The 18,614-nt window shown below is 26.3% G+C and overlaps 1 protein-coding gene across 2 annotated transcripts; it reads right to left on the bottom strand.

The window, feature by feature from the left end:
* Nucleotides 1-2,467: 2,467 nt before the first annotated feature.
* Nucleotides 2,468-12,738, bottom strand: LOC114127588 (mRNA (2'-O-methyladenosine-N(6)-)-methyltransferase). Of its 2 annotated transcripts, none has more exons than XM_027991867.2 (13): nt 12,530-12,738; nt 11,759-11,869; nt 10,816-11,030; nt 10,599-10,751; nt 10,407-10,537; nt 7,912-8,066; nt 7,610-7,841; nt 6,753-6,873; nt 6,551-6,692; nt 6,194-6,369; nt 5,794-6,053; nt 5,281-5,544; nt 2,468-5,195 (listed from the first exon to the last, which is right to left on the bottom strand). In XM_027991867.2, exons 2-13 carry the CDS (start codon nt 11,793-11,795, stop codon nt 4,988-4,990), a joined length of 2,094 nt encoding a protein of 697 aa, XP_027847668.2. In that variant the 5' UTR covers nt 11,796-11,869; nt 12,530-12,738; the 3' UTR covers nt 2,468-4,987. The 2 variants fall into 2 exon arrangements, with proteins under 2 accessions (XP_027847668.2, XP_027847672.2); XM_027991871.2 differs by lacking the exon at nt 12,530-12,738 and adding an exon at nt 12,056-12,507.
* Nucleotides 12,739-18,614: the final 5,876 nt, after the last annotated feature.

The raw sequence follows: 18,614 nt of genomic DNA on the forward strand, positions 1-18,614 counted from the left end.
TTGTAGGATAGATACCTCTTTATCTTACCTTGTAAGACAGATTAGGCAATGTAAGCAATTAATGTACAATGTGATTTAACTGCAAATCTTTATTCAATTTATTCACAGTTAATATTAATATTTTATATAAATATTCAATTTATAAATAATTTAAAGTATATAAAAATAATGTAGGTATTTAATGTTAATATTATAATATGGACATGTTAAAAACTCTCGAATATGCTAATATGAATGTGAAATGTTCATTCATTGTGTGTTAAAGATATCTATACTACATTGTAAATTAGGTATAACTAATATTAAAAATTTTAAAAGTAGTTAAATAATGTTAAAATTATACTATTATAATTTATGATCATTGAATTTCAATAAAGTCATTGATATTAGGTAATAATAAGTAATTGTTTGTATTTTATTTAGGTACTTAATTCATAATAATTGAGTTATTAATGTTATTTTAGTGTTTAGAATAATTTAAAGTTTAGATGAAATGAATAACGTCATATCAACACTAATACTACTATAGCTGTTGAGTTCATAACGGAAAATACTTAACTACTTAAGTTAGGTTATACTTAAGGCACCACGTACCTATATATTTTAGTAAGCTCTAAAGACAGTACCTACCTACCGTCAATATCTACTCCAATACATTTCATACGCAGTACCCTTGCAATAATTAAAAAACAACTCTTAAAAAGGTCTCATAATAATATATCGTGGTGATAAAATATTAAAATATATAATTTAATAGGGAATCGATTCATAGATATATAAATGCTTGATTTCTTATGTAGAAAAAACAATTTCATATCATTTCAATGTAGATTGTAGGTACATATAAATAAAATTATAATGTTGTGCTTTATAATAGATGTGGGTACCTAGAAAATTTTATTTGGTTGGTAAGTAAGTACTTTGAAAATATTTCATCATTACTTTATAATATATTATTATTTTCTATATTACAAGATGACATTTTCAAAAAAAAAAATTTTAAATTTAAATAAATAGGTATGAAACCACAAACATAGTATTATTTATAAGCTGTATGTGTCTATGGATTTACAAATGTAAAAAACGATAATATTATAACTATTATCATTTAGAAATAGAGCTCTAAATTGTTTTTCATAGGCGGATTTATCTTTGAATACAAATCGAATATATTAGTTATAGGCTATAGTTACTTGTCGACCTATCTGATAAAGTACACTCCATACCTTTATTATTTTTATTAACACCAGTCGGCAATTACATAGTTGTTATATATACCGATTTTGAAATTATAGTATAAATGTAGAACTATTGGTAGTATAGATATTATACAAAATTGAATATACCTACTAATAATACATAAACAGTGATATCAAATAGTAAAATTATAGCAATAAAACTGAGATAAAAAGAAATGTTTGTTTCTTTATAGCTTGAATAATTTTCAAAAATCTGCACTAAACTTTTATTACAAATAAATATTTTAAGCTTTGATGGTTTTCCCATTAATATTACAATGGCAGAGTTTTAAGGTCGTAAGGCTTATAATGTAAATATCTATAAGTAGTTCAAGTAAAAATGATGTATAGATACACAGAAATCATACTAAATTCAGTGATTAAAGGAATCCAATTTCATTCGTAATGTTTTACCAAAATATACATGTCAACTGTATAATACTGCAATATACTTTCCAAGTTATCATATATAATTTCTAAAAGCATATTTTAATTTGTCCTTAAATTTAAGCTTGAAAACTATTTATCTACTTTTTTAAAATTGAAAACATAATCCTTCAAAATTAAATTTAAAAAAACTATTAAAAAGTTGATTTTAATATGAACAAATATGTTAATATAATTGGCAAAAGATTGATACTTTTGATAAAAAAAAAAAAAAAAATAATTATTTAATGTTTGTGTAATGTGTCATCAAGTGCAGGAGAACTTAGCTATTCATTTTACATTATAATACACATGTCATTAACACATGCACATAAAAATATTAAATTCCTTAACAGTCAACATTAAATTCTCCCAGTTCTCTAATGACAGGAATAATTTAAGACTATGAAAGTAGTATTTGATCATGACTATTTAATAAGCTTATTTTTGTTGTAAGAAAGTAAAAGTTCCATTTATCAATAAAATTAATAAAAAAAACACAATTTTTTATTTAAAATAGTCTAAATTAGCCACATCAAGTTAATCTTTAGCTAATGTTAATCAATTGTACTATAAATAATATTATACAAAAAAATTTAGCTATGCTTCTATAAAATGAATGGCCAGTATTATAGCACATTCAACACATTTGCATTGACTCCACATTGACCATAAAGATTATACTTCTGACAGTTCCAACTTTGTAACATAATTTAAAATGCATTTTAAAGTGAATAAGCGTATATATTTTAATATTTTTATTTTAGGGGGAGGGGAAACATTAACTTAATAAATTATAAAAATAAAACCATAATAAACACAATGTATACTGATGTGAAAACAAGTGAATAGTATTCAAATTTCTGGTATAATAACTTAAAAATAATAGTTTTATATAATATAATATATAATATTTATGTAAAAATTACAAAAACAAAATAATGTAATGCGCGCTCAAACCATTGCATGTTTAAATTCGATACCATTAAATCAAATAGAAATCACATTACATACAAAATATAGCTTGTTATACAATAATGATAAATAATAATTAAAAAAAAAAAAAAAATAATAAACATAAGATTACTCAACCCAAATTGACAATAATGTTGAAACACAAAATAACCATTGTAATGAATATGTTATGTTTACTGTATACAACATGGATCGCCAACCCTTTCAACCAAGTGAGCTACATTTTAAATTTTATGCCCCCAGTGATCAACATCCAGAAGAATTTAGGTCTTAAGGAAGATTTTGTTTGATAAGCAAAATAAAAAAATAAGCTCTTAACAATAATTATTTATTCATAGTATTAATAATCATAATATAATAATAGTAATAATTTATTGTTGGCGACCCCTGATGTACAATAAATTTTAATAATTTCATTTTCTTACATACATTAAAAATATTAATACATCAACTAACTACTTGGATAATACAATAAGTAAAATACAAAAAATTAAACATTTATGAAAATTCAAGTACAGTAGAAATTGTTTATAATCACAAAAAATAGGTCATAATAACTGGTTTACATTTTATTAAAAAATCTTTTACTTTAGATGGAACTTTGAACAAAAATCAAGTTCTATTTTTTTTCTAGTTCTTCAAAATTTGTTTTTGGACATTTTGGACAAGATTTTTCCAATATAACCAAAAATAACTACCATAACATCAGTATAGTTATCCAAACATAATAATAATTGATATAAATTATCAAATACAATATAGAAACTTTGCAGGGACCATCAATTACACCCAATATGTTATTTCAACCGGTTGTCATTATAAACAGTTTCTACTCTAGTTTACAATGACAAAATTTTAAATTGAAAACTTGAAACAATAGAAAATATTTTTGAATAATAATACTACATAATATTTTTGAATACTACATAATATTTATGAATTGCACAAAAATGAAATTAAAAAAGGAGGGTTGAATTATCTAACAAATAGCTTAAAGATATAACAAAGTACGACAATCTTACAATAATCAAAATAAACTAAATGTATCTTACTCACTATTTTTTTTTTTTTTTTTTTTAACAGTATTATACAATTATGTCATTTTACATATTATAATATATTATATATTCACATCTACTGTGACTACCCACAAAGACAAAACACAATTAATATGAAACAGGAGTATAAGAATTAAAGGACAATTAAAACTTTGGTAAATGCTTAAAGCTATTGATTATTTAAGGATGAGTAAAATTGGTACAATAGGTATAATTCAAAGAAAAATAATAAATATATGTTTAACAATAATAAGATGTATGGGATAAAAACTAAAAAAAAATAATATATTTAAAAGATAATAAACTAAGATGTTTGTGCTTGATAATATTTAAGGATAAAATAAATAGAAAACATTTAAAGCAATATGATATAAGAGTTACGTTACATTGAAATTAATAATTAAACACTTAAGTACTGATATAAGTCCGCTAATGATGATCAATAAATAGAATATCATTAATGTACATTTGTGCGCAACTAAGCTGTAATACATAGAATAAAATCAATTTAATACTTGGTTAGTTATAAATTTCGAACAACAATCAATTGTTGTCCAATTAATTGATTAAATTTACAAGTGACAACAGCTTAATTAAGGTATTTTAAAATTTCAATTAATAGGTATTTTACTTATATAATAGTTGTTTAAGTGGAATTATATAAAGACGATTATTAGGTTTCTATTTTTTTCACTTAACACTTAAGTACTAAGCCCTTACAAATTATAAATTATATTAATTCGATATTCTTAAATGTGCTTTAGGAAAATGTTGTTTTTATAAAAAATATTAAAAACAGCAAATAATCCATTGCAACCATTATGAATATTTGGACGAAATTCTGATACATATTGTTTCAAATTTATACTCTGACGATTTTAACGACAGAATAATAAATTATCTTATACTAACAAATAGATAAATCAACAAAACGATAACTAAAAATACCTACCTACACATACACAAATATTTTTAACATTTAAAAATGTTTTCACTTATTATAAGGTAAAGGAAATTTAAACAGCAATTATGGCTCAGAGTTTGCATTAACTAAGATTCAATAATTATATTATAACCATATACATTATATGAATGTATAAAAAAAACTATAATTTAATGAGAGTACATTATACACTGGTGTATAATGAACATAAAAATATAAATAAATTTGAATAAAACTAGACACCATAATTGCCTATTAAGTTAGTGGATGTACAAACATGTACACATACACATACAATAAATATATATATACATTGATACAACTAATGTATACAATATTTACTAACTCTAAACAGGAAGTGGCGGTGGGCCTAATAGAGAGTTTGGTGTTGGTGAAAGCAGTTCCTGGCGGTCACGATCACGTTCACGGCCTGGGCGGAATGCTTCCAACAAAGCTTCAACCCTGTCTTCGCTAGGGCTCCATCGCTGACACCCAGCATTGTTTTGAAGCCATACAACTAATGTGCTTGTGGGAGAACGAATGTTTACATCTGTCCTGAAAAACCAACCAGAGTTATGAAATAAATAATTTTTTAATAATCCTTATTATACACTATGTTGAATCTATGTTGAATATATACTTTGGAACACTGTACTGGAAACCATGTCTGTAATAATGTTCATACGCTGGTATAACTACTTGACGTCGTTTGAATTGACTAGAGTCTAATTTCTGAATAAATGTTGTTTCTCCATCAGCCAAAAATATGATAAAAGATAGAGGTTCGCTTGATTCAGATAACAATCGATCAATATGATTTAAAGCAGCTTCAATTAGATCATCACAGTGTATAGGAGGATTTACTACAAATGATCCACTTACAGCATTCAAATCCAAAATTGATCTAATATATAAAAGTTATTATTGATTAATAATTATTATATAAAATTTTTTTTATCATCTACAGAACAAAACATTTTTTTGCTAAATATTCACAAATTACATTACAAATTATAATTTGTTTATAGTTAAACTCCAAAAGCTTTTAATATATTATGTATAGATATAATGTGAACATTATGGTTTGTACAGACATAACATAATTTTATGTGTAGTTCTGTATTCAATAAAATCTTAAGAGAAGCAAACAAACCCTCGGGATCCAAAATAGGCGTCGGTGTCTGGAAACGCGGAGCAATATTGCCGGAAATAGCAATTCAGAGGTGACGCAAAACACTCAAATGTCACACCAAAATTTCTGTGCAGAGATTCTAGGATAGGCACTGGCACTGATACTTGTGTATCAGGACTGTTAGAGCAGAAGACACTGTACCTTTTCAATAAACACCAAACTCTTGCCATGAAGTTTTCCATTTTTTTGTCTTCATAGCAGCTGTAGCGATACAATTGTTCCTGTAAGTTATCACACATTTTATAAAATTATACTATACATTTATATTTATTTATTCTTATTTACATATATATATTTTTATATTATATATTTGATTACTGTAGTAATTCTGTAGTAGATAATAAGTCACACAATTACTTACCAACTTTTGGAGGTACACAGTATTGATGAGTAACCTTTCTCCATTGAATCGGACATAAGTCTGTTCTTTGTCAGCCATGTATTCAACAGGAGGAAGACGCGGAGCAGGTGTGACAAATTGGACAGGATAACACCAGACTTTATGTAGAGTTAATACTGCAGGAGCTGGCGCCATTTCTAAAAATATATTATAATAATAAATTATTATTTATAAATTTAAAAAAAAAAAAATAAATAATAAATTTAATTAACTACTTTATGTAAAGTTAAATAACATATCATAATGCTTAGGATGTTTATCGACTGATTCTATATAATATAACTAAAAATTGAAAAAACAAAAATAGTATTAACTAACCTGTAATTCCTTGAGCAATCAAAAGCTCACTATTTTTTTCTTTGACCTTGCGAGCATATTCTACTGATAAATGATACACCTTTGAACAGATGCCTTCCACAGAATCTTTGACAGTTTGAGCTATATGTGGTTGACATTGCATCTATAAAATATATTAATTATACATAATATTTTTATTTAAATATTTTTGTGTGATTATTACCTTAAGATGGTTTAATCGCTCTTGAAAATCAACATAAGTAGCACCCACTGTCTTCCTTAACCATTGCAATGTATCTTCAGTGTTCCATTTTACGACTTTTCTACTCTCTTGTAATGTGTTTCTATACAGCCCACAAATGAATTTTTAACAAATAAATACTAGTTAACTTTAAGTTTTAAATTTATTTTATTTAAATGAACATATAATAACTTGGTTCTAAATATTGATTGAAATTAAAAATATGTCTTTTAATAATGAAAAACACACTAAAATAAACAACCTCAAACATTTCTGATTCCTAATGGCATTCAAGTTTTTCAGATCATTATGCGATTGTTATTGTAACTGACATAATAAATTTTCCTTAAGAAAAGCATAGTACAGCTATTCTTGACTATTTTAATTTTTATGAAAATTTAATTATCATTTTAAAACTGAAGAATGTGGTAATAAAAATAATTTTCTTTTTTTTTTAATGAATATCCTTAATTACTATTCTAGTTGCCAGACTGAACACTTAAGAAATTCAAACTATGAAATTCTATCTAACTATACTTTTCAGACCTTAAACAAGGTAATTTTTAATTATTTATAATATTGTAGAATTTTTTTAGATTATAAATGATTAAAATTTGCATTATGTATAAGGGTAAAAACAACTTATTACAATTATTACTACAATTATATTTTCACAATACGATTGTAGTGAAAATAAACAACTAAAGTATTAAATACTAATATTTTTAGATAGATCAATACAATATTGATATCACAACATCATAAAGCTAAAAATGTTTTTTCTTAAACAAAACATTGAGGAGATTTTTTTTTTTATATTCTTAAATTAAATAATATACCTAGACTCAATGAGATTTTTTGCAGCTTCAGCATATATGGACAGCTGTTTCCGAGCGTCTGCAGTATACTTAGGCTTTGCCAATCTTAATGGTATATCATTCATTATTTCGTTATACATTCTTAAAGAAACTTCTGGATAACATTGCGAGGGTAATAATGGATCAGTACCAGTATCAACTACTTTTCTCTCAATAAGCCAACGGTTGAAAGATTCTTTTGGTGCATTGATATCTAATAATGAAAAAAAATATTTATGAATGCAACGTAATTCTAATTCATAAAATTAAATCACAATACTTACTTTCTCGGGACTGACAAAGTTCTTGGTAACATTGTCTTAATTTTGCTACCAAATGTCCACGATAAAACTCAATATCTGGATGTGGCTGAGACATTGTGGATGGCGATCGCTCAAATATAACAACATTTGTAGGTATTTCAAGTTCCCATGGACCACTACAAACAAAAAATTTAATTGGTATTTTGTTAAAGTAATATAATCTATAAACTGTGTGTCCCAAGAAACAGGGTACACTTTATCACTCATTACCCTTTTAATATTTTACAATTCTGTTTACAGGACATTAAATTACACTTATAGATCATAAATTCCTATGAGTTAAAATTTTTTTAACTCAAGTATTGCGCATATGTGCAACACAAATTTAATTTTTAAATGGCAACCCCTTTTTTAAATATCATTTTCCGATTAATCGATTTTTTCAAGTGATTTTGATGTATCAACTTGTAAACTCAAAATTAGCTAAATTAGAGCTAAAAGTATAATTTTAAAATCTTATTAAATTTGAATATATATTTTTTTAATTGTACGTATCATTTCTTTCTAAACACTGTGATGTAATCAAAATTATTATTATTAAAGTAATAAATTATAAATTCAATAAATTGTTCAAAAGTCCCTCCGTTGTGTAGAATCGTAATCAAATTGATAATTAAACATTTGAACATGTATTTTATTTCTAATTGTATGTATTTTTCTTTACATCAGAATTAGGATTGGGCATCTATTAAAATAATAATGACTTGAACAATTTATTGAATAGTAAATTATGTAATTTCTGTAAATTAAATTGGAAGTAAAATTGTATAGTATTGTTAAATAAAATAAAATAGAAATTTAGAATTTTATTTCCTAAAAATATATGTTTAAATTATGTTATTTCGTAATGTGCGTAACAATAAAATGAAATAATTATTTATAATAGTAAATAATTTATTACTTTAATAATAATAATAATTTTTATTACATCACAGTGTTAAGAAAGAAATAATACGTACAATTAAAAAAAAAATGTATTCTAATTTAATAAGATTTTAAAATTATACTTTAAGCTCTAATTTTTGTCATGCATGTTTTCTGAAACTATTCATCCGATAAATTGAATTTTTTCTTTAAAATGTATAAATACCAGTACATTTGAATTAAGTTCCAAAAAAAAAAAAAACACAATTTGGAAATTTTCTGAGAATTCTCAAGTTTTATAATTGTTTATTTGAATTCAATCCTGACTATTACAATGATAATATTATACACAAGTTAAGCCTAGACTTTTAAAAATGATATTATATGAATTGAGTCCCAAATTTTATAAATATATATACTAATTGAGTTCTGCTAACTATTATAAATGAAATATGTTAGTTAAGTTCTACAAACTTTTAATAAAATATAACAAAATATGATATTTGAATTCCTTTAAATTTTATAGAGAAACATAATTAAGTCCCGTTTTATAAAATAAAATATGCTCGTTGAGTCCCAACATCATTTGTAATGAAATATTAATATACTAATTGAGTCAGCCCACTTTCATAATATAATATAATAGTTGAATCCCACCAACTTTTAAAATGATACATATATTGAGTTTTGGCTTATCAGATATATGTATAATGTATTATATTATAATTGCATATACAGAGTAAAAAAATACTTTTTAACATTAGTTTCCATTGCTTGTAACAAACCACTAGTATTACAATGTGATTAGTGTTTTGTGATACATAGAAGAATATGGAGATTAATTCTACAAATATGTTCAGCAAAATAAATAAAACATTAATATTAAAAATTATTTTTAAGTTTTGTTTTCACAAAGTTACTTAAAAATGAAATTGAAAGGTTGAGGTGTATGAAAAATAGTTGCTAAGGGCTTTTTATGGATAGGATTTTCAATACTAAAATATATAAGATAATAAATTAAATACTAACTAAATGTTAACCACTCATGAAAAAATAATAAAAAATAATTCTTGAAAATTTAAATTATAAAAAGAAATTTATATAAATGATAAAATGGTTCAATATAATATCGAAAAAATTTTAACAGTAGAATTTTTAAAACTTCATTTTTCTATAAGTTTAATCCTATTATATTATAATATTTACTCATAAGAGTACCAGTGTTAAAATTAATTTTAAAGTGGACACAATAGGTAATATATATTATTATATAATATTATACTTGATGAAAGGCTATAATTGGGTAATAATAAATGTAATAGCAGTACTACTTGTGAAAATAAATAAATAATAATATAATATAATTTTTAGATTTTGAAAATATTTTCATGTATTTGTTTGATAATGTTAATGACCGATAAATAACAATATGTTATTGTTTTATTTAATGTATGTATATATATATATTATATACGTATTACGTATATATGTATAAAATATAAGCATGGTATTAACTAAACTTATTCAACACATTTTATATGATACTCCTGATAGACCGACTACTCTACTAATTTTTAAAATTAAAAACTTACGTTAGTATCATTTTTTTGGTTGCAGGGCCTAAGACTATTTCTTCTGCAGGTCTTTTTTTCAATAACATTGGATTTGTTCCATTATGTTGACCATCGCTTGTTATCCCCAAAGGGTCTGATGTAACGTCAAACTAAAATTTTTGATTGTATATCATAATACAACATATGACTTATGACTGAATTCATACACACCTGTCTCAAAGGTGGAAACTCCCAAAGAGATTCACCAGTCAACTTATTCCAAAAATAAGGTCGATTCTCACGTTTACTCCAAAATTTTTTCCATCCTTGTTGCAACAACTCTATTGGTAATTCAGGTTCAATATATGTATTTATTGGCAAGCCCTAAAAATTTTTATATTATGTTAAAATAGATAAAACCTATTAGTATGTTAAATAAGTTACTGACATGAGGTGTCTGAGGGCTCGTGTGTATGACGCTTGGATGTGGACTAGCATTATTCATTGGGATGTTATTTTGGTCCAAAATACCAAGTGAAGGTTGGATTTTTATTGGAACTGGTATCATAATATCATGTGATGACATTGGCATTGCCATTGTGTTCCACCCTTGTACATTATTCATAATTTCTTGTTGGTCATTCATTTCATTCATTTTGTAATCTATAATACACAATATAAAGTAATACATTAATTAAAATTATTTGTCCTAAAATGCATCGTTTATAAACTACTTAAGTGTAATACATTTTAATCATAAACAAAATAAAATTTCCAAAATTATAATAAAAATAGCTCTATGGATTTTGATATTAAATAAGAGAAAATAATGACAATATAGTTTTAACATTTAATTAAAAATATAAATTTACAACAAAATTTCAAAATTGAATTTGTTTCTTAAATATTAGAAAAATTACTAGATTACACTGTTTTGAATCATTTATCAAGCTAAAAATATATTATTTATGAGTAAGTTTACTAAGTTTTACTATGTAAAACTAATTACCTATATGCTTACATTAATTCAAATACTAAATATTAAAAAATTAAAAAGAAAAATCTATTATTTTGAAATATTATCACACAAAATTGAGTAAAAAATTAAAAAAAACCTATAGGTACCTAACTATAAAATTTTTGTTTTTTTAGGTACGTAACATTACATTTACTATCTAATGATTTGAATACCAAAGTATTAACTAATTTTACTTTAGTTATAAAATTAAATATTTTTAGCAAATATGTCAACTATCTGAGTATAATAATTCTTTCCATATTGTACCAACATAAAAATGTCAATTTAATGGTAATAATTAAACTGTTTAAAACACTTAATAAACAAAAATATAGTACCTACCTAATATAGAATAAAAAATTTATTAACATACCATTTTTCATAGAAGGTAAGCAATTTTGGAGCTCCATGGTTTATTTAGTTATTTCACAGGCTCTTATAAAACATTATTATGGTGTTCAATAATTATGTTGGCACAAACAATCTGAAAAAAAAAACATGTAAAAGTAGTTTAAAAAAATGTAATCAACTACCAAAATAGGTAGTGTATATAACCTGTATAATATCTATGATTTATAACTGCACAATATAAAATACATTGAAAAGAGCTTAGGTAAATTGATAGATTCTTTTCAAAGTATATTTATATTGTATATTATAATATAATTACCGTAAAATTTAACGAATTGAGAAAATCTAGAACACGTTGACGCTGTAAAGCGATCCGACAAACCCGTGAAGTTAAATCGTAGCATAGGAAATACTTTAGAGCGCTGACTGCAGGGAAAAAACTAAAAAGTCAATTGTCATGTAAAAATCGCTCATGCTGTAGAGCTTTGCATTCCGAAGTTATGGACCAAAGATTAACGAGACAAACAGAAAAAAAAATCAAAGACCAGGACATATCCCGTGATGATGGATAGCACACGGCGGCCGTTGGGTCGTAGCGCTCGAGCATCCAAGAAGTGACGACGGTTGAAAGGGACAAAGGAGACTGCCAACGCGCTCAAAAAGGCGGAAGAATCAAAACTCGGGAGCGATGCGTACGCGCCGCGACGGCGAACGGGACGCGCGCTGCGGCGGCTACGGTCGGGACGACGACGGATGCGCGCGGCGCATTTCCGTCGACTACGTCTACACTCACCTCTGGTTGAGATCCATGGAAAAACGGCACGCAGCGTCAGAGTCGCGGTCCCGCCACAACTGATCTGACGACGTAAGTAAAATCACGCAGGCGACGGTCGCAGAGACGACCAGCCGAACGACAACGAAAAGTAAACTAAATTTGATAATGATAAAAAGTCCTTTCCATTGCGTTACGTCGTCACCACCAGCCCGCCGCCACCTTCGCCACGACCACCACCACGGTCACCGCGCGCCACTTCACCGCCGCGTCCAACCCACAGGTAGTGCGAGTGCGCGCCATCGCCACCGAGACAATAGCCGCTGTCCGTGGTTGTAGTAAGCCTCCATGCGCGCGCGCCCTCTGGTGGCTGACGACTGACTCACGGCGGATGTTTCGGCGGCGGTGGTGGCGTGGAGGCGGCGACGAGCGATCTTTCGAAACTGCGCAATTTGATATTTCGAAAACCGTTTTTCTCGAAAAAGCTTTTCAAAAAATTAACATTGAAAAGTACACGCGGACGGCGGGTGCAGTTTTAGAAGGGTGGTTTCGAGATGATGAGGGAGGACAGGACGTGCGGCGCAAATATTATAATAATATAGAGATGACGACCGTTAATCGCCCGGCGCATTCATATTGGCTGCATCCTTCGCTACACGCCAAGGTAGTAAACGGCTTTTTTTCGCGAAATAATACGATTACTGCAAACTTGCCGCCTACCTATATACAATGTACCTATATAATATAATATATTATATAGGTACGTGTAAAATACACACATACTAAAATTTAATATTTTATTGCTACGACATTTCTTGATTATTTTAATTAATAGTATAATTTGACAGATGTAGGTAATTAACTATGAGTCGGAAGGTTAAGCACTTAAGAGCAAAATAACAAAATATCATTTATATTTATGTATGCTAATATACTATACATACATACATAGTACATGGTAATTATGTATATACGATTTGCATTTCCTAGCCATCCATGTTCCGTGATTATTGCACTCGTTTGCTGCAGTAGTGTAACGAGCTTTACATTTTCAGAAACTATATAGGTACTTATAATAATCCACCAGCACACTGAACTCAACCAGAGAAAAACATATGTATAGTAGGTACGGTACGATTTTAATTACAGTCGTATTGCAAGTCGTTCCATACGTCGTCACTATCAAGATTCACGAAATACATACATAGGTGTAAACATGTTTATTTTCGATTTTTTGTCCGAATAATACAGTGGAACCTCGATAACTCAAATCTGTCGGAAGTGAAAAATTCGACTTACAGATAATTTAAGAAAATATATGTATCTACTATATCTAGTTTACAAGGCCTAAAATTAGGGTAATCTACTACTGCACATCTAATTTCATACTACAAAATATTTTTAAATAATAAACATAGACTTAGTAGTACACATGCCACATATAGCTTCGTAGCATAATTCTTTTTGGTATTTAATAATAATTAGTTATAATAAATACAATTTAAGATCATCTTCTATACAATTCCTCAATACCTATATAAATAAAAATTTTAAAATTAAAAACAAAGTAACTTCACTTAAAGTAGGTACAAAAAGTAATGCACTCTTTTAAATTTTCTACTGCACATTTAATATTAGCTACTGCATATAGGGTGTAAAAAATAAGGTTAATTATTGTACCTACTCGATATAATTTTTTACATTTCCGCACCTATTTATACGTTATAATGTTACAAAACGTTTGGACGTACTGTTGCTACAGTTCGCTTATAATACTTACTTCGACACCACCGCTTGACACTAATTATTAAATTATGTTAAATCGCTTAGCAAAATGAGAGCTGGCATGCATTACTTGATCGAATTGTCGAAGATTATCTACGGTTATTGATCGACAATAATGTTTGCAAAACAGATAATAGGTACCTAATAATAATATTGTGTGACTATCGTTTATGATAGGACAGATAAGAATTAATTATTGTCACGCCAATTAGTTATAATTTTATAAATGATTTTTTAGGAATAATATTATATAACAATTATATATTTTTTTAATTTTTGATTTAAATCGATGATGGTAAGATATCCATTTCACGAAATATAATCCATATTGTGTAATTACCTACGTGAAGTTGAGAAACGTGGCTCCATTTCGTGAAATGGATGCAAACGTTGTCCATATCGTGAAAAGTACAGTTCAGCGATTTATAAGTCTGTGTAAATTTCGCCCAAATGATATGTTATTTTTGGTTATTCGCCCAAATGAAAGCCGCCCCTTGACATTATGAAAAACGCATATTATGTATAAAACGGGTAGGTACATCGCAAGGGCGCCGCGTTCGGATGTCGGTGCGTAACATTTCCTAATATATAATACAATAAATGAATAAAGGATGCATTATGCATGCGAGATCGCGAAACTCGATGCGTATTATGCATACTATATATTTATACCTTAAGGAGACGTGGACTGGTTGTAGAATAATGATTTAATGTTGCAGGTATATTTATAGCTTAGCAATACCAGCCGTCGACCGCCTATTTATCTATAGGTTACAGTGGCGTAAATTGGGCTTAACTTTTAGTGAAGTGGTGGAATATTTATAAAACTCTCTTTTCTTAAAAGAACGTCAGCGTTGACGTTTTCTTAATACAAACAATTCACTATTATCCATACAAAAACCATTTTATATATTATTACTTATTATAATATCAAGATAAAAATTATTTTACATTTTACTTGAAAATTGTATTTTTCACTTATGTACTGATAATATATATACTTATAAAAATTAGTAAAATTCTTATCATAATATCATGGATAGTACTTCCGCAACGAATTAATTTCTATACACCTACGTCCTTTTTCGATGATGTAGAATGAATTTAGTATGTTAGTTATTTGCCTTTTTGAAAGGTTGTAATTTAATAGGTTGTATTTAAAATGTTAATTTAATAATAGCACATTAGTAAATTATGTCACATTAATTATAATATCGTATTATAAACACTGCTATAGGAAGAAGTATAGACCGTCTTAACTTCAGGAGTTTAGGGCGTTAGGGCATAGGTTTATTTTTATTTTCAGCACGTGGTATAAAACAATTATTTTACATGATCCAATATCTTATACGTAGTGATGTATGTATAGCATATATGCTACATTTGAACAGAATAATTCACGACACTGACCAATGTATTTGTATAGGACATTTGTATATATACTTAAGTATGTTGGTATAAAAGCGTCTAGCCTAATACATATATACCAAATACCTACCAATAATATGGGAATAGGACTTTTTGGCACTGTTGTTTTGGCGATAATGACAAAATACATGCACAATAATTATTTTTAGTTTAAAATAATATAGATTAAAAAAATACATATACATCAGTAAAAAAATAATAATATTATAATAAAGTCAACTAACGTCTAACTAAATTATGTAGGTGCAAATAAAAAAGTTACTATTACAGTTAAAATTTTATTTTAATGCTATATTATTTGATATTCCTCTGATAAATGTTGGAATATCATTTTTATAATATCTATTGACTAATTTAAAAATACGTTTATTATATAATATTAAATATACCTATAGTATCGGTATTTATCGGTTATTTGTAATAACACTAATAACCAAAAATTAATTAATATGTTGATTGTGGATTAGTTTTTTATTTAGTGTGGTACAATAAATCAGGTAGGGTGGTAATAATAGTTATTAAAAAAATATAAATATACAAAAATTAAATAATGAACTTGTATGGCTTAAAACAAATAAACAACGAGAATAATGTTTTATTGTTATAACAATAAAATTAATAAATACCTAATATATACTAAAATATCGTTTTATTATAATATATAAGGACAAATTGCAAATTATGAAATATTAAAATATGATTAACTAATTTTAAATAGATATAGCCATACTAGGACTAGGTCAACTGTGCGTCATTGATTGATAACCTGAAACCTCCAAACATGTTGAATTCTTACATAGGATTTAAAAATAAATAATCATTTTTTTGTGAGCCCACAATAAATCATAATGTGGGAGTTTCTCTTTAAAATGTGAATTTTACTAAATTCTTTTAGTTCATCTGTACATGGTAATAACAATGGTGCATTAATTCAAAATAATTTCAAATGAATCGGTGAACGGTAGTTTTGGCTGTACGTTGATTAGTAAGTCACTCAGTTATCACGAAGGACACGTTCGATTATGTATTTGTGTAAAGGTACAATATGTCATAGACATATAGTAAAATCAAGCATTTAATGCACCAAGGATATTCATTTTGCCATCGAAAATCACCCCTGAAGTTTTAAATTGAAGTATTATTTTAACAAGTTATGGTGTACACAGACACAGACACATACACACACACAAACACACATTGTAAAAAAATACATTCAATACCTTGTTCAGAATCTAAAAAAACAAGACATTCAAGTTGTAATTTATACTTGATTTTAATATATTATACAAGTGTATAACCTAAGATCATTTTTTAAACTTGTATAAGAAAATTAAAACATCTATTATAAAATAATTTATAATAAAAGTAAATTAAACTAAAACCTTATCAATTAGGTACCTATCTCAAAGATTGTAAAAGATTAATTTTTATTATAGTTTATACCAATCTTTAATAATCTAGTCACTATAGTATAAATAAAAACCTAAATAAATATAGTGTGTTATGTATATAACAATTTTATATTAAAATTACATGTGAATGTGTCTGATCATGGTGATACACATGTATATAGCTGGTAATCTGGTATATGTAAATATGATGTGAAAAATAAATAAATATTATATAAAATGTTGAAACAGTACAAAAGTCAAAAATCTCTTGATATTTAAAAATAATTTGTCTATTCATGTCTAAATATTTGACGAGTGTATGTAAATAAAGATAAAATAGTTTATTAAGCATTGTAAACACTAAAGTTTGTCAATATGATATAATAAATAAAAATTATTAAAAAATATTGTTATCAGTATCTATTTAGAGTTTAACCTCGTGTCACATATTATATTTTGTGCTTTTACATTTACCATAGCTATTTAACAATTTTTCTTTGTTTTCTTAAAATTAAATTATTTTAACATCGATAAAATATCATAAAATAAACTAATGTCTATAAATTATAACAATAATAGGTAATCGTAATAAGTATATTCACTTAAATTATTTAAAATCAATGCTTAACAAACAACAGTGATTGAAATTAATTTTTATAATTGTTAATAAATAGATATTTCATTATAATATTGTTTTGTTGTATTTTTTAAATAGTTATTATAAAATCTATTAATTGAAATATTAAGTATATAATAGATTCTGAACGGAGTGATGAATGTATTGATTTTACAATGATAATATTATTTATGTTTTTTTTTTTTTTGTTTTTATGTCTGTGTACATCATAACTTGTTGAAATAATGTTTGAATTTAAAATTTCAGGGGTGATTTCTGTTAGTAAATTGAATATCCTTGGTGCATTCTAGAGATCAAAAGTAAGAAGTTTCCAGTAGTTTTTAAAAAAATCGGGAATCACCCCAAAAATCTGACGGAAAAACGGGAATTTTGATGCAAAACCAGTTTTCGACAGAATCGATTTTTTATAACACATAAAATGTATATAGTTGTAACTCAAAAACAGATCACTGTAAATACTTTCAATTTTTATTAAATGTTTATATTAGCGTTATCTATACACTGTTAAATTTCTGGCTTTTGAGATATTTATAGACCACTGAAATTTTCGATTATTCAAAGTATTGTGTTTTGAAATGTTGATAAAAAAATTTGGGTGCCCAAAAAATCTTGATAATTTAATACAAAGTTTCTAATAAATTGATCTTATTTTAGTTAAAAAAAAAAAATAATAAAAATCATTACTCACGATTTTTTTTATAAGTGTTTCAAGTTCAAATTTTTACAAAATATGTCAAAATCACGAAATTTTGCAAATGATTTTGTAGTTGAAAATTCATAAAATTTTTAGTATTTATATGTAAGGTTAAAAAAATTCAACATTATGTTTTCCATAAGTTTTTTTTCATATACATGTAATGATAAA

The sequence above is a fragment of the Aphis gossypii genome, unplaced genomic scaffold, assembly GCF_020184175.1.
Source record: "Aphis gossypii isolate Hap1 unplaced genomic scaffold, ASM2018417v2 Contig00007, whole genome shotgun sequence".
Lineage (NCBI taxonomy): Eukaryota > Metazoa > Arthropoda > Insecta > Hemiptera > Aphididae > Aphis > Aphis gossypii.

Bases quoted from the DNA above. Each gene is read 5' to 3' on its own strand.
- LOC114127588 (XM_027991867.2), bottom strand. From the start codon at position 11,795: ATGGAGCTCCAAAATTGCTTACCTTCTATGAAAAATG. The intron at 11,031-11,758 runs GTATGTTAATAA...TGTGTATTATAG, and splicing joins CTTACCTTCTATGAAAAATG to ATTACAAAATGAATGAAATG. The intron at 5,545-5,793 runs GTTTGTTTGCTT...TTTATATATTAG, and splicing joins GCCTATTTTGGATCCCGAGG to ATCAATTTTGGATTTGAATG.